A 26,912-nucleotide genomic window follows, 5' to 3' on the forward strand; every position below is an offset into this window, starting at 1 on the left:
GTAGGGTCTTGGGTGTTGGCCACTCTAAAATGGCTTCTACTTTGGATAAATGTCCATGGATACCATCTGTAGAAACAAAAAATCCAAGGAATGTGATTGAAGTGGTGAAACATGAACACTTCTTCCAGTTAACGAACAAACACTCCTTTCGTAACATCTCAAAGATAGCTCGGAGGTGCTCTACATGTGTCTCCCATGTCAAACTGCAGATGAGGATGTCATCGAAGTAGACGATGACAAACTTCCCCATAAACGGCCGCATTACCTTATGCATAAATCTTATAAACATTTTGGGTGCATTGGGTAGCCCAAAAAAAAAATCTCATACAGTGAAGGCATGACCAACCACTCTAAGGGTGTAAAAAAAAACCAGCAAACCAGAAAACCGGCCCGGACCAAACCGGACCGGACCGGTTGTGCCGGTTTTGGGCCGGTCCGGTCCGGAATCGATTTTCATAAATGAAAAACCGACCGGAACCGGTCCGGTTTCGGTTTCGGTTAGTTTTGGACCGGACCGAACCGAACCGGACCGGTACTATTTATATATTAATATTATATATAATATATTTTATATTATATATAATTTTTAATCACATAAAAAATAATCACATATATACTAATACTAATATTCTACTATAGATTATAGTTATACTCATACTAATATAGTTATACTAAATCATCAAAACTAATACTAACATATAGCTATACTAATAGTCTAATATTAATACTATTATATTGTCTAATATATTATATAGTTATAACTAATACTAATATATATATACTAATACTAATCGTCTAATATAGGATTATAGCAGATTTTTTTTTTACACTAGATTTCTTATTTTAGTTTTTGTTTTATAGCATTTTTTTATATAGCGAATTTTGTTTATATAACAGATTTTTTTAATAAAACAGATTTTTTATATCAGAATTTTTTTACATAGCAGATTTTTTTTTTAATTTATAAACCAGATTTTTTATAGCAGAATTTTTTAAATCAGTTTTTTCTTTTAAACAGAATTTTTATAAAAAATTTGTATTTTATTAAAACCGGAAAACCGGACCAAACCGGACCGGAAACCGGTAAAACCGGAATACCGGTTTAGGAGGAAAATAGGTGCGTAATCGGTTTTGAAAAATACAAAACCGGTGCCTACCGGTTCGGTCCTAGATTTTGTACAAAACCGAACCGAACCGGACCGGTTACACCCCTAAACCACTCATAGAGACCGTGTTGCATCTTGAACGTCGTCTTCCATTCGTCAATAGGGTGTATTCGGATCTGGTGATCATACTTGCTTTTAAGGTCAATTTTGTAAAAGATTTTAGAGCCTGACAATTGATCCATAGATCCAACATGTTATCCAGGGGGAATTAGGAATCTATACTTCATGGTGATCCGGTTAATGGCTCTACTGTCCACACACATTCGCCATGAACCATCTTTCTTGGATACTAAGAGGATAGGAACTGCACATAGGCACATACTCTGATGAATGTAGCCCCTTTCCAACAACTCCAACCCTTGTCGTTGCAATTCTTCCTTGAAAACAAACCAAAATCCGATTAAAAAATTCAAGCATCAGCAAATGCAAACAACCTTTTCCTAACAATTAGTTAATAACTACATGCCATTGAATTTTATAATTGGTTCATGAAAATTAAATTACTTGATGGCTATGCTTCAAACATGTCAAGATGTGTTCGAACTCATGATTGGAACATAACTGGTCTTAAAAGTCATGATTGTGATGTATTTCTACAGCGTCTGTTGCCAGTTGGTTTGCGTGAAAAGCTTATTCAAGATGTTCGTACAGGTCTCATAGAATTAGGAAGATTTTTCAGGGACATTTGTAGTAAAACGTTGAAAGTTGATGCATTGTTAAAAATGGAAGTTGACATCGCAGTGATATTGTGTAAATTAGAAAGTTTGCACCTGCCTTCCTTCTTTGATGTAATGGTTCATTTGGTTGTGCATCTACCTTGTGAGGCTTTAGTTGTTGGCCTGGTTCAATATAGATGGATGTATCCTATTGAACGGTTTTTGAAAAAACTTAAGCGATCTATGGGGAATAAGGCTCATCCAGAAGGTTTGATTGTAGAATTATACATTGATAATGAATTACATACATTTTGTTCAATGTATTTCTATGGGGTTGATACTAGATTTGCGAGACTGGATTAAAATTATAAAGGTAGACAAATGGGAGTCTCATCATCATTTTCAGTGTTTTCTCAAACCTTATGTCTCATAAGCTCACAAGGGGGCTATGAATTAAGTGAACAAGAGTTTGATAGAACATGATGGTATGTCTTGAATAACTGTGCAGAAATTAAGCACTACTTGAGTTTAGTGATGCATTTCCATATCAATATAATTTTGCATATTCCAGTCATATAATATAGTATAACTTGATACAAATTAATAGTTAACATAAACATGCACAGCGAACATTTACAATTACTTCTCACGAGTGGTGTAACTGATGTAGAAAAGAAGCAAGAAGAGGAATTCACCTCATGGTTTGAACATACGATATTATTCTAAAATATAATTTGGTGGTATCTACGAACTTCGTACTACTATACTATACTTTTTTTTCTATTTATATCTAATATAACTAAATGTATTTATTGATGTAGATTCTATTGAAATATGATGAAATTTCTGGTGAAATCTCACCATAATTGTATGCATTGGTATGTGGTCTGTCCAAACGAGCCATCCAATACTCAGGACGTTTGGTGCATGGATATAGATTTCACACATGTGATAGAGAAAGATCTAAAAAAACTCAAAATTGTGGAGTTGTTATCAAAGAAAGCCATGGGAATAATAATATTGACTTTTACGGAGTTGTAGAAGATATCATAGCATTAAAGTACATTGGGGGGGGATATATGGTCTGGTTGTTTAAATGTACTTGGTGGGATGTTTCAAATCCTAGGTTGAGAGTGCATAATGATGAATATTTTGTCAGTGTGAATACATCTCGCACATGGTATGAGGATGATCCTTTCATTCTCACTTGCCAAGGGAATCAAGTTTTTTATTTGGATGATCCATAGTACGGGAACGCGTACAGAGTAGTGGAGAAGTTTACACCAAGAAATGTATATGATTCCATTCCAAAGGTAGACGAATCACATGAAGAATTTGATTGTCCAATAAATGAAGAAGCATATCAAGAAAATGAACCAGGCATCAATCTTTTTGTTGATCTAAGCCAAAATGACATGGTCCCATTGCGTAGAAAAGATGTTGAACTAGAAATAATTAAGGGTGAAATGTCAGAAGAACATGAATCAACTGAAGTGTGTAATGAGGATGAGGGAGACTGGTCTAGCAAAACTGATAGTGAATGAATATTCTAATATTTGTGTAAGTATAGTTCTTATAAATACCCGCAACGTTTGTATATACTATATATAATTTATTACAATTTTAAACAGATATGCCTCCCAAACGCAAAGCAACGCGTGCACCATCCCCATTCGTTATCGACTCTACGTGTGGTTCACCTGCCATCAATAGTGGGCCAACATCACCAGATCCAAAACAAGGTATTTTATCAAATTAAATGTCACATTCAATACTTGATTTAAGTAATCTATATATTAAAATTAAAAAAATTAATAAAAATATATGGTTTAATTACTATATATATAGCTATTGTAAGCCAGCGCCGAGGTCGAGGCACTACGAGGGGTGTCTGCATAGAGAAAGTAAGGAAAGTGAGTAAAATTAAAGTTGATTTTCCAGATGATCACACCGATGGCTTCGGGGATTCGGCAGCTTGGCTTGCTTCTTATGTTGTATACTTACTTGCACGTATACACCGATGACTACATCTTCCTGGGTCAACGTTCCCCAAAATGTAAAAGACCACATCAAAAAATATTGTCTGGTAATATGCTACATCCCAAGAAACTAACTCTAACATGTTGATAAAGTTAGTTTGTATTTATACTAATTGTTTATAATTTACGAAAAGACAAGTTTGAACTTAATTTTGGCTAACGAGAGGATCGACTAATTGTTGAGGAGCTAATATCGAATGCATTCCGAAGGTACAAAAGTCGATGCCATGCACACTATCAAAAGTTCAGTACTATGACAGAGGCGCGTCTAAATCCATTCCAAGCAATGCCACCAAACGAATGGGAGAAGATTTGTGATATGTTTGAAGATCCTGCTATCTTTTTTAATAGTAAATGATTGATGTATTAAATATATTGTTATAATATTTTTTTAGCAACGGAGTACTATGAACAAAGCAAATAGATCAAATTTAACGATACACCATCATGCGAGTTCTCGATCTTTTCATCATTTGTATAAAAAAATGGTTAGTTATTCTAGTCCTCATTAAATATTAACATATACACTTTTCTGATTTAAGTTCTAATCTAGATTTCCCTTTTGCAGTAAGAAGAAAGTCATGCTAACTATGATCTGACCTAATTGTATGCTAAAGCACATAAAAATCGTGATGGTGCTTGGATTAGTTCCGAAGCAAAGGCAAATTATGTAAATTAAAGTTTATTTAATTCAAGTCTAATACAATACTTTTGTTACTTACACTAACTCTATTTTTTTTTTTTGTAGGACAAGATGATATCTCTTAAGGAAACTGTTGTGGATCCATCTAATAAATCATCTATCGATGATGTTTAGATCATTTCTCAAGTTCTTGGATCACGATCTAGATATTTGAGAGGCTTAGGATGTTGCATGAAGGCATCCTTGACATCATCCTCTTTTAAAGCCAAATCAAATGATGATAAGATTAAAGCATTAGAGGAAGCAACACTTAAGATAGAACGTTCGAGGTCCAAGGAAAAAGAATTGCTGACCCAATTAGATCAAGTAGTAGATCTTGAGGTGAGACTAGAAGAGAACATGCAGAAGAGGTTGGAGTTGAATAACCAAAAAATGTTTGAACAATGGCAGTTAATGATGTCTCAAAACTCTATGCCACCACCACAATCTTAAAATTTATTTATTTTTAATTGTCTTTCAATTATGATGTTCCAAAACATTTGAACAATTGTAATGTTTGAATTACAATTTCTGCAATATTAGTATGATATTTTTTAATAAATTATGTTCTATATGATTAATACCGTTTGAACAGTAGATAACTTGTTCGAATGGTAAATTACAATTTATAAATCCATTCAAACAAAAAAAAATACTAATTCAAATAAAAACTAACCAATTCTAACGACAACCGAGCAAAACAGTCCGTACAGCGGTTTTGAACAATAAAATATTTGTTCATATAACATTAATGTGGAAAACCCCATTCGAACAGACAGAATTTTTGAAAAAAAAAGTTTGTTTGAATGAACAAAATTTATGTTCAAACACAAATCATTTGAAAAATTTATTTGTTCGAACGCATAAAATCTATTCGAACATTCATTTCGTTCGAACAGGATCAAATATGGTCATTAGTTCGAATAAAAAATTCATATAGTTTGAATGGTACGTGCTAGTTCAAACAGATAGGTTTCCATTCGAATGGTTTGTTAAGACGAAAATGATTCGTCTAAAAAAAAAAAAAACCCATTCGAATTGTTTCAATTGGGTCAGCCCAATTTCGTTCCTAAAAGTTATTTTTTGAGACAAAAATCAATTTTCATCTCCATATACATTTCGAGACAGTCCTTTCAAGACAAAGTAGAGACAAAAAATTTTCATTTCCAAAAACATTTTGGGATGAAATTTGGATTTTTTGAGACAAAATGATTTGCCTCAAAAAACCCAAACTCTTGTAGTGCCATAAGTAGAAAAGATTCTTTAAAGACATCCGAACATACATATCACGACTAGACTTCTAGCAAAAATAGCTTGGTATTTTGCACATTCTCCACCCTATCAATTAGAACACCTTAGACCATACCAAATATCAATTTACTCTTCGGTCGATCCCCCATTCACCAATTGGCAACTGTACGTATCACCTCTTCATGTACAAGAAAAAGTACCCAAGATCATGTACGTACTTCAAAGTTGGCTTGAGCCACGGGGAGATCAAGAAATTATAGATTATTGAATTATATTAATTGTATGTGATTTTTTAGTACAAACAATATACAGAAGTCCATCTCAATAAGTTACAATTTATGAATAAAAATTGATAACTTAGAAATGAAGGGCATATTAATATTAATCATGTTGTTATAAAAGTTCCTTTCCATTCCTTCTTAATTTTTTTGAAATAGACTTCATTTCATTTAATGAGACCTAATTTACATATGTGACTAATCAATACAGGGAAAATCCAGGTTACCAGCCAAACTACTTATCTGTTAGGGGCTCCCCCGCCAACAAATTTTTTTGTGACGGACATTATCTTAACTTCTATAAACTCTCTCATGAAAAAAGTCAATAGATAATGCGTTCTATTAAAACAGAGCTAAACAACCTCTCTTCCAAAAGAAGAGAGGTACAAACAAACTCATTCCTTTTAAGGAGGAGGAGTACAATCATCCACCTTCCTTCAAATGGGGAGTGGGACATTACTGCTATGGACATTGTTAGGAACGTGTCTCACTTCCAATCTTCCACTATTCGGCCGATCTTCACTGATGAAACTTGAGGTCGTGCCTAGGACACAAGAGCCTGCCACGAGACCTGCCCCTGCGTTTGAGTTTCCTATGCTGGAAGGGTGGGCGAGTCAGTTCGAGCTGGGCGCAAGAGTGGTTGTGGCCCTTAATCTTGACTCAGTCACTGAGGCGGGAGCTTGCTCACCCCCTTCTTCCACCGTTTCTAATATTGAGGTGGCCACTACTCTGCCCATAAGTGGCTACATGGAGTCAGCAGACACCTCACCTTCAGATGCGGCGGAAGGTGCAACAAGGAGTGTCCCTCCACGCCCGGCTGAAATAGGCGGCAAGGTTGGTTCACGCCAAACTTCCCCAGAGAGCTTACCAGACACCATCTCTGGGGAAAAAACCCCTTCGACAATTGGTAGCGGGCTTAGACTCTCTCTTCCTCCTACCCATGCCTCCTCCTTTGGCGGTGACACTGACTCCTTCCTTGAGGAGAAGTGGGGGAATTTCTTAAAGGAAGACCCCCTTCTTTGTGAGGCTGGCCTGGCTCAACCAGCACCTCCTATGCCCCCTTTATGCTTGGTTGATTTATCGGGGAGGACAATGGCTTCGTCTGTGAGGCTTGAGGGAGAAACCCTTCCAGCCCCTGGCGAGATCATGAGGGGGGATGCTAGCAGTGGTGATTCTTCAACAAGTGTCATCTCCCAGGTCGAGGCCACTGCCCAGATGGCTAACCGTTTGAAAAATTGGCTTTCTGAGGTATTATGTCTTTTGTCCCCTTTTGCCTATACTTCTTTCGTATCTTCGCTTATTTTCACATTGGTTGCTTGTTTTTCTTCTTGCAAGGCATCAATGATTTGGCTGCGTGGATAATGGCCGACCGCTCCCGTCTTGAGGACGAGGTTAAAGAGCATCGGAAGTTGTGCTACATAGCCAAACGTGCCTCTGAGAAATGGTGGGTTGACAGGGCTAAGTTGGCAGCCTTAGCTAAGGCTAGGGAGGAGCTGAAGATCCTGATAGAGTAATCTGAGGGTTATTTCCATTCTTTGCAAGGCGATCTTGAGATACATGAGGCTGAACTCCTTGCACTGCGCGATGCAGTCCACCTAGCAAACGAGGCCAAGGCTAGAAATGACTTCACCCTGTCAATTCTCCATTTGGAGAGGGACTCATCCAGGTGGCAACTTTCAGAGGTTGAGGAGAGCCTTAAGGCTGAGAGCTCTCGTTTGAACTCTGAGCTTGCTGCCCGTGATGAAGCACTGTCCTCTCTTCATGGAGACCTGCCCGTTCTCAACACAGCTGCAGGTCTTCCTATGAGAGTCTTCAGGAGGCAAACTTGGCCCTTGGAGTCTACTAGCTACTCAAAAGGAGGCTGCACAGCTTTAAGCCCAGTTGGCCCACGTCCCTACTACGGGGGACAATACTTTTGCTTACAGGTATGGCCGCGGCATTTTGAGGCTAAGGAACCGTCTTATGAATGATCCTGCCACCAACCTTAGGATTCTCGATTGGGAGTTGTTCTATCCTGAGGAAATTTCCCGCCGCACGATTCATGAGTTTGGGCGGAAAAATATGCCTGATGCTTTTGCAAACGTGCCCCGAGCCTTCCCGCCTAAGGATGCCCCTTGACTAATTTTTCCCTTTATGTATTTGACTGTGGATAATTTTTTTTCTTTGGTATTTCTAAATCTTGTACATTTGTAAAATTGGACTTTGATTTTGTTCTGTTGAATGCTTCGGCTGCTGTGTTCTTTTAATTCTTGTCTTTCTCATGGCACGACAAGCCGCTTAGGCTTGCCTTTGGTGTTTTAGGGTTAGAGTGGTCTAAGGACCTACGCATCCTTTTTTAATGGCACCACAAGCTACTAAGGATTGTCTTTGGTGCTTAGTGTCGAGTGGTCCCTGACCTTTCTCGCCCTTTTTTCATGGCAACACAAGCTACTAAATCTTGTCTTTGGTCTTTAGGGTTGACGTGGTTTGAGGAACTGCACGCCCTTTTTTCATGGCACCATAAGCTGCTAAGGCTTTTCATTGGTGTTTTGGGTCGAGCGGTCTCTGACCTTTATCGCCCTTTTTTCATGGCACCACAACCTGTTAAGGCTTGTTTTTGGTGTTTAGGGTCGAGCAGTCCCTGACCTTTCTCGCCCATTTTTCATGGCACCCCAGGCTGCTAAGGCTTGTCTTTGGTGTTTAGGGTCAAGCGGTCCCTGACCTTTCTCACCTTTTTTATGGCACCACAAGTTGCTAAGGCTTGTCTTTTGTGTTTAGGGTCGGCGTGGTCTGAGGACCTGCGCGCCCTTTTTTTATGGCACCACAAGTTGCTAAGGCTTGTCTTTGGTGTATTAGGGTCGAGCAGTCCCTAACCTTTCTCGCCCTTTTTTCATGGCACCCCAAGCTACTAAGGCTTATCCTTGGTGTTTAAGTTCGAGTCGTCTCTGACCTTTCTCACCCTTTTTTCATGGCACCACAAGCTACTAAGGCTTGTCTTTGGGGTTTAGGGTCGAGCGGTCCCTGACTTTTCTTGCCCTTTTTTCAAGGCACCACAAGCTGCTAAAGCTTGTCTTTTGTGTTTAGGGTCGAGCAGTCCCTGATCTTTCTCGCCCTTTTTTCATGGCACTACAAGCTGCCAAGGCTTGTCCTTGGTATTCAGGGTTGAGCGGTCCTTGACCTTTCTCGCCTTTTTTTCAGGGCACCACAAGCTGCTAAGGCATGTCTTTGGTGTTTACGGTCGGCGCGATCTGAGGACCTGCACGCCCTTTTTTTATGGCACCACAAGCTACTAAGGCTTGTCTTTGGTGTTTTAGGGTAGAGCGGTCCCTAACCTTTCTCGCCCTTTTTTTATGGCACCCTAAACTGCTAAGGCTTGTCCTTGGTGTCTAGGGTCGAGCGGTCCCTGACCTTTCTCGCCCTTTTTTCATGGCACCAAAAGCTGCTAAGGCTTGTATTTGGTGTTTAAGGTCGAGCGGTCCCTGACCTTTCTCGCCCTTTTTTCATGGCACCCCAAGCTACTAAGGCTTGTCCTTGGTGTTTAGGGTCAAGCGGTCCCTGAACTTTCTCACCTTTTTTTCATGGCACCACAAGCTGCTAAAGCTTGTCTTTCATATTTAGGGTCGGCGTGGTCTGAGGACCTGCGTGCCCTTTTTTTATGGCACCACAAGCTGCTAAGGCTTGTCTTTGGTGTATTAGGGTTGAGCAGTCCCTAAACTTTCTCGCCCTTTTTTCATGGCACCCTAAGCTACTAAGGCTTGTCCTTGGTGTTCAGGATCGAGCGGTCCCTGAACTTTCTCACCTTTTTTTCATGGCACCATAAGCTGCTAAGACTTGTCTTTTGTGTTTAGGGTCGGCGTGGTCTGAGGACCTGCACGCCCTTTTTTTATGGCACCACAAGCTGCTAAGGCTTGTCTTTGGTGTATTAGGGTCGAGCAGTCCCTAACCTTTTTTGCCTTTTTTTCATGGCACCCTAAGCTGCTAAGGCTTGTCCTTTGATGTTTATGGTCAAGCAGTCCCTGACCTTTCTTGCCCTTTTTTCATGGCACCACAAGCTGTTAAGGCTTGTCCTTGGTGTTTAAGTTCAAGATGTCCCTGACCTTTCTCGCCCTTTTTTCCTGACACCACAAGCTGTTAAGGCTTGTCTTTGGTGTTTAGGGTCGAGCAGTCCCTAACTTTTCTTGCCCTTTTTTCAAGGCACTACAAGCTGCTAAGGCTTGTCTTTTGTGTTTAGGATCAAGCGGTCCCTGATCTTTCTTGCCCTTTCTTCATGGCACCCCAAGCTGCCAAGGCTTGTCCTTGGTGTTTAGGGTCGAGCGGTCCCTGACCTTTCTCGCCCTTTTTTCATGGCACCATAAGCTGCTAAGGCTTGTCTTTGGTGTTTAGGGTCAAGCAATCCCTGACCTTTCTCTCCCTTTTTTCATGGCACCACAAGCTGCTAAGGCTTGTCCTTGATGTTTAGGGTCGAGCGATCCTTGACCTTTCTCGCCCTTTTTTCATAGCACCACAAGTTGCTAAGGCTTGTGTTTGGTGTCTACGGTCGAGCTATCCCTGACCTTTCTCGCCCTTTTCTCATGACACCACAAGCTACTAAGGCTTATCTTTGGTGTTTAGGGTTGAGAGGTCCCTGACCTTTCTCGCCTGTTTTTCATGACACCCCAAGCTGCTAAGGCTTGTCCTTGGTGTTTAGGGTCGAGGGGTCCCTGACCTATCTTGCCTTTTTTTCATGGGGCCAGAAGCTGCTAAGTTTTGTCTTTGGTGTTTAAGGTTGGCGTGGTCTGAGGACCTGCGCGCCTTTTTTTTATGGCACCACAAGCTGCTAAGCCTTGTCTTTGGTGTATTAGGGTAGAGCAGTCCCTGACCTTTCTAGCTTTTTTTTCATGGCACCACAAGCTGCTAAGGCTTGTCCCTGGTGTTTAAGTTTGAGCCGTCCCTGACCTTTCTCGCCCTTTTTTCATGGCACCACAATCTACTAAGACTTGTCTTTGGTGTTTAGGGTCGAGCGGTCCCTGACTCTTCTCGCCCTTTTTTCATGCCACCACAAGCTGTTAAGGCTTGTGTTTTGTGTTTAGGGTTGAGCGGTCCCAGACCTTTCTCGCCCTTTTTTCATGGCAGCCCAAGCTGCCAAGACTTGTCCTTGGTGTTTAGGGTCGAGCGGTCCTTGACCTTTCTCGCCTTTTTTTTATGGCACCACAAGCTGCTAAGGCTTGTCTTTGGTGTTTACGGTCGGCGTGGTATGAGGACCTGCGCACCCATTTTTTATGGCACCACAAGTTACTAAGGCTTGTCTTTGGTGTTTTACTGTAGAACGGTCCCTAACCTTTCTCACCCTTTTTCCATGGCACCCTAAGCTGCTAAGGCTTGTCCTTGGTGTTTAGGGTCGAGCGGTCCCTGTCCTTTCTCGCCCATTTTTCATGGCACCACAAGCTGCGAATGCTTGTCTTAGGTGTTTAGGGTCAAGCCGTCTCTGACCTTTCTCTCCCTTTTTTTCGTGGTGCCATAAGCCGCTGGGGCTTGTCTTTGGTGTTTAGGTTTGAGTGGTCCTTGACTTTTCTTACCCTTTTTTCATGGCACCACATGCTGCTAAGACTTATTTTCGGTGTTTACGGTCAAGCGGTCCCTGACCTTTCTTGCCCATTTTTCATGGCACCACAAGTTGCTAAGGCTTGTCTTTGGTGTCTACGGTCGAGCTGTCCCTGACCTTTCTCTCCCTTTTTTCATGACACCACAAGCTACTAAGGCTTATCTATGGTGTTTAGGGTCGAGAGGTCCCTGACCCTTCTCGCCTGTTTTTCATGGCACCCCAAGCTACTAAGGCTTGTCCTTGGTGTTTAGGGTCGAGCGGTCCCTGACCTATCTCGCCTTTTTTTCATGGGACCAGAAGTTGCTAAGTTTTGTCTTTGGTGTTTAGGGTCGGGGTGATCTGAGGACCTGCTCGCCCTTTTTTTATGGCACCACAAGCTGCTAAGGCTTGTCTTTGATGTTTTAGGGTCGAGCGGTCCCTAACCTTTCCTGCCCGTTTTTCATTGTACCCTAAGCTGCTAAGTCTTGTCCTTGGTGTTTAGGGTCAAGCAGTCCTTGACCTTTCTCGCCCTTTTTTCATTGCACCACAAGCTGCTAAGGCTTGTCATTTGTGTTTAGGGTCTGGCGGTCCCTGACCTTTCTCGCCCTTTTTTCATGGCACCCCAATCTACTAAGGCTTGTCTTTGGTGTTTAGGGTCGAGCGGTCCCTAACCTTCCTCGCCCTTTTTTCATGGCACCACAAGTTGCTAAGGCTTGTCTTTGGTGTTTAAGGTCGGTGTGGTCTGAGGACCTGCGTGCCCTTTTTTTATGGCACCACAAGATGTTATGGCTTGTCTTTGGTGTTTAGGGTCGAGTGGTCCCTGACCTTTCTCACCCTTTTTTCATGGCACCACATGCTGCTTAGGCTTGTATTTGGTGGTTAGGGTCAGCGTGGTCTGAGGACCTGCGTGCCCTTTTTTCATGGCACCCTATGCTACTAAGGCTTGTTTTTTGTATTTAGGGTTGAGCGGTCCCTGACCTTTCTCGCCTTTTTTTCATGGCACCACAAGCTGCTAAGGCTTGTCTTTGGTGTTTAGGGTTGGCGTGGTCTGAGGACCTGCGTACCCTTTTTTTATGGCACCACAAGCTACTACGGTTTGTCTTTGGTGTTTAGGGTCGAGCAGTCCCTAACCTTTCTTGGTATCACAAGCTGCTAAGGTTTGTCTTTGGTGTTTAGGGTCGAGCGGTCCCTAACCTTTCTTGGTACCACAAGCTGCTAAGGCTTATCTTTGGTGTTTAGGGTCGGCGTGTTCTGAGGACCTGCGCGCCCTTTTTTCATGGCACCACATGCTGTTAAGGCTTGTTTTTTGTGTTGAGGGTCGAGCGGTCCCTGACCTTTCTTGCCCTTTTTTCATGGCACCACAAGCTTCTAAGGCTTGTCTTTGATGTTTAGGGTCGGCGTGGTCTGAAGACCTGTGCGCCTTTTTTTCATGGCACCAGAAGTTGTTAAGGCTTGTCTTTGGTGTTTAGGGTCAAGCGGTCCCTGACCTTTCTCGCCCTTTTTTCATGGCACTACAAGCTGCTAAGGCTTGTCTTTGGTGTTTAGGATCGAGCGGTCCTTCACCTTTCTCGCCCTTTTTTTCGTGGATTCTAAATACACCCCTGGGAATTTTTTCCTTTGCCCAGAATTCTCAATGAATCAAAAAGAAGTTTATTCATAAATAATGATAACGCAAAAATCGGACAAAAATAAAGAGAATGAATGTTTAAATCAACAAATATTACTAAAATTATTGACAAACTTTCTTCAAGTGGTTTGCATTCCATGGGTGCAGTAGTTTCTTACCCTCGCTATCTTTCAGTCCGTACGATCCAGGCCGGTTGTTGGCTATTACTAAATAAGCACCTTCCCATTGGGGTCCCATTTTTCCCTCGCCTTGGGTAGTTACCCCGCTTTTCTTCAAAACCAGGTCGCCCACTTTAAAGGTCGTAGGCCTTACTCTTTTGTTGAAGTACTACGCAGCTTTCCTTTTTTCTTCCAGCATCCGAGCCTCGGCTATCTCTCTTTCTTCTTCGAGTAAGTCGAGGTATTCTTCTATCTTTTTGTCATTCCAGGTACCCGAGAAATGGCTCGTTCTGTAGGTTGGCAGCCCTACTTCCACTGGTGTAACCGCCTCGCATCCGTACACCAACGTATACAGGGATTCCCCTGTCGGAGTTTTTGTTGTAGTTCTGTACACCCAGAGTACCCCTGTCAAGTCGTCTGCCCAATCTCCTTTTTTCTCTGCTACCCTTTTCTTGAGGATTGAGAGTAGCACCTTGTTTGTCGCCTCAGCTTGATCATTTGCTTCGGGGTGGCCTGGGGATGAGTACTTTGCCTTAATCCTTAGCTCCGCACACCATTCTCTATAGTGATCTGAGTCGAACTGGCACCCATTGTCCGTTATAATACTCTGGGGGATCTCGAACCTGCAAACGACATTCTTCCACAAGAATTTTGTCACGGCTTTGCCTGTGATCATTGCTAATGGCTCTGCTTCTGCCCATTTTGTAAAATAGTCAACAACGACTATCATAAATTTAACACCACATTTTCTTGGCGGGAAGGGTCCTACCAGATCTATCCCCCACTGGGCGAATGGCCATGGTGCTGTTACGAATGTTAACTCCTCCGGAGGGGCATGTGATACGGGTGCGTAAGTCTGGCATTTTGCTAGGCATTTTGCACACCTCTTGACGAACTCTCATGCATCCCTTAGAGCATTAGGCCAGTAATATCCTACCCAGACCGCTTTTCTAGCCAAGGTTCTTCCCCCACTATGATTTCCACATATCCCTTTGTGTATCTCAGCTAGGATATACTATGCTTCTTGTGCAGAGTTGCATCGCAGTAAAGGACCCGAGAAGCCTCTTTTATAAAGGATTCCATCGATAAGTAGGAATCTTGCCGCCATTTTCTTTATCTTTCTCGCCTCTTCTCTTGCTTTCGGCAATTTTCTTTCATTTAAGTACACCACTACACTATTCTCCCAATCTGGGGTGCTTGACCCCAGAACTCCTACCTCGACACCCACAGCTGGGACCTCGATGACCCTTCTCTCGACTGGCCATGGTAGGGGTACTTCCTCCCCTCCTGTTGCCGCTCATGCCAATCTGTCTGCAACCTCGTTGTCCGCTCTTGGTATCTGAGTTATAGCGAAGTATGAGAAGAGATCGCGTATTTCCCAAACTCATGCCAGATATTTCTTTAACTTTTCACCCTTAGTAGCTTACAGGCCCAAAACCTGATTTACTACCACTTGTGAATCCAACCTGGCATCTATTTTGGTTGCCCCGATTTGGGCGGCCACAGACAACCCTGCTATCAGCGCTTTGTACTCAGCTTCATTGTTCGTTACTTTGAACGCTAGTGCGATCATGTAATACCACTCCTGGCCGTCAGGGCTCAGCAAATGTATCCCCAAGCCTCCGCCTATCCAGCAAGACGACCCGTCTATAAACAATATCCACCAAAACCCGCCTATCCGCCTATTAGGCTTCCCTTATGGTGCTACTGCCTCCTCCTGAGGAAAGTCTGAGAACTCTGCCACAAAATTCGCCATCGCTTGCCCTTTAATTGCTTCTCTAGGCTCATACTCTACATTGAACTCACTTAGCTCGATTGGCCAACCTATCAGCCTCCCTGTGCAATTCGGTTTCCTCAGAATTTTCGCCAATGGAGCCTCCGTCAGTACCCTTACCGTGTGGGCTTGAAAATAAGGATGGAGTTTTCTAGCCGCCACTACCAAGGCAAATGCCAATAACTCAATTCGAGGATACCTTGCTTCTACTCCTTTGAGTGCTCAACTTACATAGTATACCGAATGTTGCACGGCTCCTTCTTCCTTTACGAGGACAGTAGATACAGCGTGCAGGGAGACTCCTAGATACGCATAGAGTACGTCTCCCTTCTCTGGTCACTTTAAAAAGGGCGGATTGGCCAGATACTGCTTTAACTTTTCAAACGCTTCGTCGCACTATTCATTTCAAGGATGCACCTTCCGCAATACTTGGAAAAAAGGGAGGCACTTATCGGTTGACCGGGCTATGAACCTTCCCAGGGCGGCCACTCTCCCCGCCAGTCGTTGAATCTCGTTCAGATTCTTTGGCGATTTCATATTGATAATGGCCTCTATATTATCTGGAGAAGCTTCAATCCCTCTTTCAGACATGATGAAGCCCAAGATTTTCCCGGACTGGACCCCGAAAGCACATTTCGATGGGTTCAGCCTCATTTTGTAACTGCGTAAGACTCCAAACTCCGTTCGCAAATCCACAAGGTGCTAGGCGAGCTCTTTGCTCTTTACCAGCAGGTCATCCATGTATACTTCCATGGATTTCCCAATTTGTTCCTTGAACATCCGATTCACCAGCCTCTGGTAGGTCGCCCCTGCATTCTTCAGTCCGAAGGGTATGACCTGGTAGCAATATAGCCCTCGGTCTGTGATTAAAGATGTTTTTTCTTCATTTGCTACATTCATCCGTATCTGGTTGTAACCCAAGCATGTGTCCATGAAGCTCAACATATGATGACCCACTATAGCATCTATGATGATGTCGATCCGCAGTAAGGGGAAGCTATCTTTTAGGCAAGATTTGTTTAAATCTGTGAAATCTATGCACATTCTCCACTTCCCATTCGCCTTTTTCACCATAACAACGTTGGATAGCCACTCCGGGTAGTGGGCTTCCCTGATGAAGTCGGCCGCGAGCAACCTTTCAACCTCTTCATTAATGGCAGCGTACTTTTCTGTGCTGAACGATCTCCTCTTCTGTCGCACTGCCTTGTGCATTGGGTCTACGCCTAAGCAATGCTCAATGATGTCGTTGTCTATGCCAGGCATCTCTTCATGGCTTCATGCAAAGACATCCCTGTGTTCTACGAACAACTGTATCAGGGCTTCTCTATCTGCTAGTGGGACTTGTGTCCCGATACGGGTAGTGGTCCCAGGGCGATCAGTGTATAATGCCACGAGTTCCAGAGGTTCGTTGACTTCTGCATGTTGCTGAACCCGGTCATCCCTGACTTCTATATCTCTCTCGTAAGTTACCACTACAGGTGGTGGCAGGGGCGGCAAGGCCCCATCCTGTCCTGCCACCGTGCAGACTTCCTTCTTGACTTTCTTTAATTCTTACACATAACATTCTCGAGCCAAGGCCTACTCACCTCTGGCCTCTCCCACGCAGCCATCTATTGGGAACTTCATCTTGAGATGGTAGGTGGATGTTAACACCCTCAAATGGTTGAGTGTGAGTCTTCCCAATATAGCATTATAAGAGGAAGGAGCTTTCACTACTAAAAAAGTCGGTCATGGTGGTTGCTATTCGCGCCCCCGTGCCTGCAGTTACTGGGAGCGTGATTGCCCCTATGGGCTAGATAGTATCCCCTGAGAAACCCTTTAATGGCGTAGGGGAGAGCCTCGGTTTGCCAGCATCAATCCCCATTTTGACAAACGCTTCCCAAAACAGTATATCAGCCGAGCTCCCATTGTCTACTAGGACCCGCCTAGTTGTATAATTGGCTATTACGAGAGCTATTACTAGAGCATCATCATGCGGATATATGATTCCTTCCTCATCCACCTCTTCAAAGGGTATCACCATTCGCTCATTGCTAAGCTTTGGTTGTTTGTGTGCTCTATCCGCCATGAACACCTCGTCATATATTGCCTTCCGTGTATACGCCTTTCGGCTGGATGTGGAAATACCACCCCCAGCAAAACCTCCCGCTATAGTATTTATTTCTCCTATGGGCACCCTGTTCCGATCGCCTCTTGGGGGCCACCTCGCTCTCCTGTCCTGGCAGTTATTAATATGGCGCCTTCTTTCTGGACTGAAACTTCGCTTTGCTCCTTGCCTAGTCTCCTGACACCTTTTAGGCTTTGACCGCTCCATGACCATTCACTCCAATTCACCAGTTCCTACTAACTCAGTTACTCTCTTTCTCATGGTCGTGCAGTCCTCAGTCCAGTGCAAGCTCGTCTGATGGTACTTGCAGTACCAACCCCCTGTTTTGATAGGGTGGCAGCTTTCCTTTTCTCTCTCTCCTTCCTGTACGCCCAGGTTATTGTGCACCAATCTGAGGTTGTGATCTGATTGCCCTTCCCTCACTCTTTCTTGCCTACTTGGATTACCCTTCTTATTAGCCCGCCTGTTTCTCCGCTCAACCTAAGTATTTTCTTTACAAGGGTCCACCAAAGCTTGCAGAGTATCTTCTGCATTGACAAAATCATCCACCCTGTCCATGAACTTCCTAAGGGTGGAAGGAGTCCTCAGGGCCAACTCAGCCATGAAAGGACTGCGCGACCATACTCCTCCTAAGATGGCGGCCAGAGTGATCTTCTCATCTTGGTCATTCGTTGTTAAGCGCTTTTTGTTGAAACGGGCCAAGTAGGCCTTTAAATTTTCATCCTCCTTTTGCTTAACTGTTAACAGGTAGGCGGGCTCGGCGTCGACGTCTCCGGCTAGGCATGAACTGGGTTACGAGCTGCTTTTCCAGGTCCTCAAAGTTGTCTATTAACTTCGGTTTGAGGGTCCCAAACCACCCCCTAGCCGTCCCTTTCAGGGTCAGAGGGAAAGCCCGGCATGCAATCTCCCCTTAGAAACCATGGAGCATGATATGAGCTTTAAAATTTTCCGGATGATCTACCTCCTTGGACCCATCGTACATATCTATCTAGGGAACTTTAAACTTTAGCGGGAGCGGCACAACCATAATTCGTGCACTGAACGGCAGATCTGTCTAGTGTAGTAGACTTTCCACCGAGGAAAAACCACCCATCTTTTTCACCATCTCTTCATATTTTCATGCTAGCTCCTTTAACTCATCATGCATCATTTCTTTCTCTTCTCGTTCAGCATCATTTTCGACCCTGCAATGTGCTTCTTGCTCACCTTGCTCACTGTGAGCGAGCGCATCGACATGAAGGGAATTGGCGTTCTTCTGCCTTAAGTCGTCATTCTCCTTTTGTAAGATTCTCATGGCCTCTAGAGCTTGTTTCAACTTTTCCTCTACTAGTCGAGCTTCCACAGATGATGGTCCGGCATCCATCATTCGGCTTGCTACCGAGCGTGTTACAATTGGCATGTGAGAACCACGTTGAATCACATAGATCCCACAGACGGCGCCAAATGTTAGGGACGTGTCTCACTTCCAATCTTCCACTGTTCGGTTGATCTTCACTGATGAAACTCGAGGGGGGCTCCTCCTACAAACACTCCGATGCTAAAGTTAGTTAAGATGTGATCATATTCGAGTTTTTTTATTATCAAGGATTACCTATATATATAGGCTCGTTTGCTGTACTTATCTTATTCAGGATTTATCGGAACGGATCAAGGCTTAGGATTTTGAATAATCGCATCCCTCCTTGCTATTTTTATCCTTCCGTTAAAGGTGGCGCAAGGTGGCGCCATGCATATCTCTTTTCAAATTCTTCTTGACTATTCCTCTATGACCCCTAGGCCCATCCTCTGGGCTTCTTGGTTTTTATTATACTATGAGCCTTCTTATACATTCCAGGGCCCTTCAGTTGGGATGATCCATCTAGACATCAAGTTCGATAGCCTGTTTCTTTTTATTTTTAAACTAAAACAAAATAACAGTCCTGCAAATACATAAAAATACAAACACAAAAAACTGACAAAATGGCTGTTAAAACATATGTGCCTAATCTAAGCCAAAAAAGGCCCAGCCTGTATGCAAGTGGATCACTACCCTTAGGGCTTCATCGTATACTTCTAGCCGCCGCCACCTTCTTCTTTCTTTTTTTCTTCTTGTATCTTCCTCCATGGGACTTAATTATAATTTGAGTTATTTACTTTTCGTATCATGGTACGAGAAGTAAAGAATAGAATAGATCATTCTATTCTTTTTCATTCATTATATTTATTCCAATATCGCACGCATTCTTTTCTTTTTCTTAACTCAATCTATTACTTGATTCCAATATTCATTCTATTCCTTTACTAACTCTCAAACAAAGCAAATATATATTATAATATTATAAGAAGAGTTCTCCAATTCATGTATATATAAGGATGGCCAGGAGAAAGAAGTGTTCGATCAAAAGGAAAGCATGGACGTAAGAGCAAGAGTCCCTCCATGCAGCGACTCTTGCGCAAGACCATATCATGCGAGTCATGGTATATCTTCCGATTACATGGAAGCTAGACAAGCAAGCTGCCATTGTGATCTGCCTGCTGCTGTGACTGGTATAATTGTTTTCATTTTTTCTTGTTTATTGATTTTATTGAATTAGAGACTTTTTATTATCATGGGATTCTTGTAATTGGCAAGAAAGATTGTTGGGTTTTTAATGGTTTTTACCATTTTGTTTCAAGGTCATTGAAACTATTGTTATATTCAAGCATTATCTTTTTTAATTAATGCTTCGTGTTTATTGGAATTCATTATTTATTGATGCTGGAAATAAAGACAAATATATACATGAAATTTGGTTGGAGATGTGGCTGCTTGTTTAAATTACCACTGAACCTAAAAAAAAAAAAAATATGGACCTGAATATATGGACAGATTTAATGTATGTATCGAATGTGTTGGTCTGTGAATAGTTTATCTGAAGTTGTGAAGTGATGAGTTTATCTGAAGTTGTGGTGTGGTTGGATGTCATGTGAAGTATCGGGATGAGCCATGTAGTTTTAAGACAATGCAAAATGTATAGTTTTTATAATTTTTTAGTGGTTGATGTTTATAGTTTAAGAAGGCAGAATGTTCTAGCAAAAGAGATGAACATTAAATAACTTATGCTACAAGGTTCCGCTCATACAGGTCCAACATCCAGTTTCCACAAAAACGGTTCACGGATAAAACAATAATCCACGACCTCATTTCATGCAAAACTGTCTTTTTTCTCACGAGAGAAGTCCAGATCAAGACTTATTTGTGGGGAAATCTGAATGCTTTCTCCGCTTATAATGCCGTCGTTTAGGTGGAAAAAGAGACCTTACGTCACCAATAATATACCACGAGTCTTCCATGAAAGAAGTCGGTGAGAAAATCGCTTCTTTTCACTAAGGTCATACTTTTTCAATTCCAACCACAGTCCCTCCCGGGAAAAAACAGTACTTATTGTAGTGAATTTATGAATAAAAATTGATAACTTAGAAATGAAGGGCATATTAATATTAATCATGTTGTTATAAAAGTTCCTTTCCGTTCCTTCTTATCAAACTTAATCATAATTTGAGTTAATTACTTTTCGTATCATTCTATTCTTTTTCATTAATATTCGTTATATTTATTGCAATATCGCAAGCATTCATTTCTTTTTCTTAACTCGATCTATTACTTTATTCATTCGATTCCTTTACTAACTCACAAACAAAGCAAATATATATTATAATATTATAAGAAGAGTTCTCCAATTCATGTTTATATAAGGATGGCCAGGAGAAAGATGTTTTTTTATCAAAAGGAAAGCATGGACGGAAAACCAATTGTTTTCATTTTTTTCTTGTTTATTGATTTTGTATTGAATTAGACATTTTTATTTTCATGGAATTCTTGTAATTGGCTAGTAGTGATCTTGCGTTTCTTGACCTAATGATTGTTGGGTTCTTAATGGTTTTTGCCATTTTGTTTCAAGGTCATTGAAACAATTGTTATCTGCAGGCATTATCTTTTCTAATTAGTGTCTTCTTGTTTATAAATTGAATTCATTATTTATTGATGCAGGAAATAAAGACATATACATGAAAACAGCTTCCTCCGACTGTGCAATTAGTGATCACGGCGCTGCAAGACCACAACATCGGCCTGTTGATGACCATGATGCCACGAATGGTATATATATTCCGATTAAATAGCTAGTAAAATTTGTAGTAAGTTTATATATATATACATTTTTTTTTTATCTTCTATATATGTATCTCAGGACTTGTAAGATCAACTAGAGATCTTCCGCCTGCTCATTACACATTTCAAATCAGGAATTGTTCGTTGCTGTTTAAGAACGAGGTTAAAAAATGTGAATCAGGCCAGTTTGAAGTTGGCGGCTATCAATGGTAAGTACTGCATTTTGAAGATTCGATGCCCGAACTCTGATTAGTTGGTCTCTCTTCGCTTTTGTTTTGATTTCCAATAAAATATTCTGACCATTTTCTTCTTCATTTCCAGGAGATTAGTGGTACAACTTCCCACAGATGGGAAGAAGAATATATATCGCAATCATGAGAACGATCACATCTCTTTGTATTTGGCAATAGCAAATGAAAATAATCTTTTGCCTGGTTGGGAGGTTAACGTAAACTTCAAGTTCTTTGTGTTTGATCAAATACGCAACAACTACCTGTGTGTTCAAGGTACGTACGTAGCTTTTCCAAAAATTTAGTTCGCTTATATATAATTGTTTCTATTAATATGATGTTGCTTCAACAATGTTTTTTCTTATATTTAATGTTATATATCGTGAATATTCTCGCCAGTCTATACTAAATGTTGAGTTGGACAAAAATAAGAAATTAGTTTCTATAACATTATATTTATTATTTTCCGTATTCATTTATGTCTAGATCTCCAGCATTTATTACTTTTCGAGAGTTGCCGTTTTATAATATATATTCTTTAAAAATATTTGTTTTGTTAAGTGCAGATGGGATTGTAAGACGCTTCCATAACTTAAAAACTGAATGGGGATTTGCCCAATTACTTTCACTCGACTTGCTCGACGATCCTTCAAATGGTTATATTGTTGATGACATGTGCGTTTTTGGGGTTGAAGTTTTTGTTCTTAAATTGACTGGCATGGGAGAGTGTTTATCAATGGTTAAGGAATATCCTACTTCCCATCATTTCAATTGGAAAATTGACAAATTTGACCCAGTGAAAGACTATTCTTATCACTCTCATGTCTTCCTTGTTGAAGGCCGTAAATGGTACTCTTTTATATACTATCTTTTGTTTGTTATCTCGCTTTTTTAAATCCATGCATATAACATGAATTTCATGTGGGTTAGGTTTATCAGTTAGTAAACCCTGTCATAATTAGGTTTATATGTATGTGTATATATATATAGGAGGTTGAAGCTCAATCTAAGGGGAATCAAAAGCGTAGAAGACGCATTCTTGTCTCTCTATCTCCAGTTTGATGCTTCAGAAACTCTAACTCTTGGCCGAAGATTGTACGCAAACTACAGGCTGCAACTAAGGGACGAAGTTAAAGGCAATCACCTTGAAGAAACAGGTCAGATGATCTCTTAATTGGGTCCTTCGTGGAAAGCTTATTAATTTCTCTTTTTTCTTTTTGAGGTTGAAAACACTATGTCCAATATATATCTTGCAGGTGAGCGCTGGTTCTATGACAATGTTGGCTTTGGTTTCCCTAGCTTTTTGTCCCTCAGAGATCTCATGGATACCTCAAAAGGCTACTTAAGGGGTGATGCTTTGTCCGTTCAATGCAGAATTGAATTCATATATGTTGCTAAGGAGTTTCTCCCGAAGTAATTGGAGATAAAAGCTATATATATATATATATCAATATACAATAATTCATTACTACTTGTGCAGTTGAACACAAGCTCCGCAACATGTACTGTTACAAATGTAAAATGTAATTTCATAAGTGAAAGAAATTAAACAATTTCTATATCCTATATCATTGAGGGATTGATATCCATGATATTTATAATAGAATAAATACTCTCTCTCTCTCTCTCTCAGACGCCGAACATATTTATAATTATTCTGAAGTCTAGTTAATTAACAAAAACTAGGAATTGAGATTAAAAAAATATGCAAAATATGGGAAAAATAAATAAATAAATATTAAAAAAATCTGAAAGTAAATTTGTTTATTGATGAAGTACATAACCCAATTCTAAAACCTACGATCCGGGCTCAAATAGTTATAAAAATCCAAAATTATGAGAATGTTGCTCAAAAAGGCCAAAATCCCAATTATTGCATAAAAATCAAATACCTAAAATAAGAATCTTGCCAAATAAAATAAAAATCATCTTTAACAATGAAAGTGAAGTATTTTCATACAAGGTAAAAAGTAACTTAAATTCACAATTTCAAGATCGAATTGTATATGGACCAATGGGCATAGCAGTTACCATGATATGTGCATTGAAAAGCGCTTTCCAAATTGGAATCATATGCCCGATTATGATACACGTAGTCAAAGTTATAATCAAAATACTGACGCATGTATAATATTGGCTCAATCCAAGAAATATTCAAAAATATTTACTGTTTCTTACCATATTTGTACTAATATGCCTTCTCAAAGTAGTCTGCTATCAACGTAGAATCTGCCAAGAAAAAGTCTATTTGCACCCGGCAATGCGTACCCCCTGCGTACACGTCCCTCTACGTGTGCAAATGAAACGGTGTGTTTCGTATACACCAGTTCTCCCCCCCTTCCGATAATAACGAAGCTCCATTCTCTCCTTGTTACAAAACCCAATATTGATTTTACACATAATAACTGCTTCTCTCACTGAAGCTTCTCTCTCTCTCTGAGATCAAGCTTTATCATCTCCTTCCCGAAGCTTTCTGGGTTTTTTTAGTCAAGTTTGATGAATTTTTATTTCAATTATGGTTGGAAAGAGATCCATTTTGATTTTGTTCAGTTTTTTATTTTCCTTACCTGCTCTGTAAATGGTGGAGAGGATGCCGGCGATGGGAAGTGGAGGAGAAGAGCACTGCGACGTCGATGGTGGAAAGAGACCGTAGCAAAAACTTGAATCTATTTGGAAAGAGACCCAGTTTGCTGCTTTTCCGTCGATGGTGGAGGAGGTCGTCCCGTTGGAGGAGTCGTCGTCGATGGGCACAGCACAGAGAGGAAAAAAAATTTTGCAGTCGTGTATTTCCCCCTTTCCTCATCCTACCTTCCCGATTCTGAACCCAATCTCCCGTCAAACGAAGAGACCCTAACATCCGCCATTGAACTTTGTAACGCCCTCACGACACTGCCGGGTCCACCAACCTTTTTCCTTTCGTCTGTGCAATCCAAGCTCCTACTCATACAATTCGCTTGCCTTAATCGCACAGGCCATCGCTGCTGATCCGTCCCCAGCCTCGAGTTTTCAGTCTTATCGACAGCTCTGGTCGGTGTCGTTGCCTTCCTCCTCTCCGGAGTACCCTTCCTCACGCTCGGTAATGGAGACGGCGCAGGCTTCGCCTTGCTGACTTGGAGCGAGAATGATTCACCCTGAAACGACACCGACAAGCTCCTCGCCGAAGTGAACAATAGCTTCTGAGCCGCGGACACTTCACCATTGCCGCTCCCAGCTCTCGAGTCCAGAGAACTGGGCCGAGGAGTGGCCGTCCTCCTCCTCTCCACTGACTGTGAACGTTTAGCCAGAGACGATATCGAAGGCATTGGCATCATCGTAGTCGTTCGAGAAACCAACGGCGATGGACATCGTCGGGAATTGGAAGTCGAAGAAGGCGTAGAAGTAGAAGAAGAGGAAGAGGACATGTAGCGAGAGGTGACTTGTCGAGATTTTGACCAGCGGTGGGGAGAGACTACATCCTCAAAAATTTACAGTTTTGGAGGAGGCCCACCTCGAGTCGTAGTTTTTTTTTTTTTTAATTATTATTTATTATATCGGCTGACGTGGCATTATACCACGTCAGCCGATTCCGCAACAGGTACCCATCGCCGGGTACCTGTAGCAGTCCTCCTTCAATTCTAATTTATGAAGATCAAGGTATAAATATTTTTTGTGGGGTTCCATTTAAGTTTTGATTCTGAAACGATCTTATGCACTGAGAATATAAGCAATTTTGTGGAAGCTGACTCTATTTTTGGCACGCTAATATATACTTTTTTCAGCTCTAACCCCCTTGTTCACTTTGGGTTCTACAGTGTTATAGGCTTGGTCCATACAAGTAAAAACCTGCCCACTTCTACTATATCTTACAGTTTTTACAGCCAATGCATCATCATTTCCCATTTAGAATAATCCTCCAAAACGCTTTTGTTTATCTCACTCAATTACACTACCTATCTCCCTACTCCCAAGCTCACCATTCATTTGGTCCATAACATACCTCTCCCCATCAAAAGCACTTTCCCAACAAGGTGAGGATAACAGTTCCGTATGAACCAATAGGGCTCCCAAGTAGACCTTTAGTACTTGCACCACACCATTGTACGAAAACATCAACAATGGCATGATTAGCCTTCTATCGACTACACCTCTGTAAAATCTTCTCTAGCTCAGGCTAAGTTCTCCTACCAGATCTACTGGTGGCAAAGTTGGTACAGCAACGTTACAATTATTCAACTTCTTCTTCGAACAACAAATATGGAATACAAGATGAATGTTGAAATCTAAGGGTAAGTCCAGTCTATAGGCAACTTGACCAATCCGATGGAGGAGATATACGAGATGGACCAAAGAAGCAAGGGCAAGCTTTAAATCTCGTAGAACAACTAAAGATGGTTGCTTGTTAGGACAAGCTAAAGGTTGGATAAGATAAGGTAAAGGTCTGCTTTCTTGCATTAATATAGCTTCTACTCCATCACCACTAGCATCGCACTCTATAACAGAACTTTTGGAGAAATCAAGCAGGGCAAGGACTAGAGGTGTTGTGACTACACTCTTTAAGTATCTGAAAGGCAGGTTGAAGGTGACCATTGGAAGAAATCATTCTTGAGATCAAGAGCAGTCAAAGAAGCTGCAATTAAACCATAATCCCAAGGCTACTTAACCATTGCATGTTTACTTCGTTTACGTTTTGGTTTCCGACGTACTATAAAGTCTCAAGTCTTTTCATTTTCGTTTCTAGGAGACTGGTACTCCAAACAAATGGGAAGAATATCAATAGCGACCAGAAGGATCTCGTCTCTATGTATTTGACAATAGATAATTATGAAAATAATCTTTAGATTATTTGTGTTTGATCAAATACGTGACAAATAACTGTTTATTCAAGCTAGATTTTCCTAAAAATTTCTTCCCTCATTATTTCTGTTGAGACATAAAATATTATTAGCACTGTAGCTAAAATATTTAATATTTTTTTAATATTTAATATTCATAAAATTCTCACAATATATATTAATATATTAATAAATATTGAGTTGGAGTCCATATCTATTTAATGTCTCTCTAACTTCATACTTGAGTACTTTTGCCCTTGTGTATTATTTTTTCATTTTTTTTTTTTTTTTTTTTTTTTTTTTTTTTTTTTTTTTTTTGTGTTTTGGGAAGATTCATACTATTCTAGATGATAGATTTTTTGGCTGCCTAGGTGCTGGAAACAAGTTCGACACACACCCGAAGGTACAAACACGCCCGCGCACGCATGCTCGCAATTTCGGGTGATTGGCTGTTACACGGCTGCA

General features: G+C 41.1%; 1 protein-coding gene across 2 annotated transcripts; it reads left to right on the forward strand.

The window, feature by feature from the left end:
- The first annotated feature begins 19,629 nt into the window (after positions 1-19,629).
- LOC122297154 lies at positions 19,630-23,223 on the forward strand. Of its 2 annotated transcripts, none has more exons than XM_043107067.1 (7): positions 19,630-19,803; positions 21,287-21,394; positions 21,486-21,615; positions 21,728-21,912; positions 22,203-22,485; positions 22,627-22,793; positions 22,893-23,223. In XM_043107067.1, the coding sequence occupies exons 1-7, from the start codon at positions 19,668-19,670 to the stop codon at positions 23,051-23,053; spliced, it is 1,170 nt and encodes a 389-aa protein (XP_042963001.1). In that variant the 5' UTR covers positions 19,630-19,667; the 3' UTR covers positions 23,054-23,223. The 2 variants fall into 2 exon arrangements, with proteins under 2 accessions (XP_042963001.1, XP_042963010.1); XM_043107076.1 differs by lacking the exon at positions 19,630-19,803 and adding an exon at positions 21,034-21,197.
- The last annotated feature ends 3,689 nt before the right edge of the window (positions 23,224-26,912 follow it).

Source organism: Carya illinoinensis, chromosome 2 (genome assembly GCF_018687715.1).
Source record: "Carya illinoinensis cultivar Pawnee chromosome 2, C.illinoinensisPawnee_v1, whole genome shotgun sequence".
Taxonomy (NCBI): domain Eukaryota; kingdom Viridiplantae; phylum Streptophyta; class Magnoliopsida; order Fagales; family Juglandaceae; genus Carya; species Carya illinoinensis.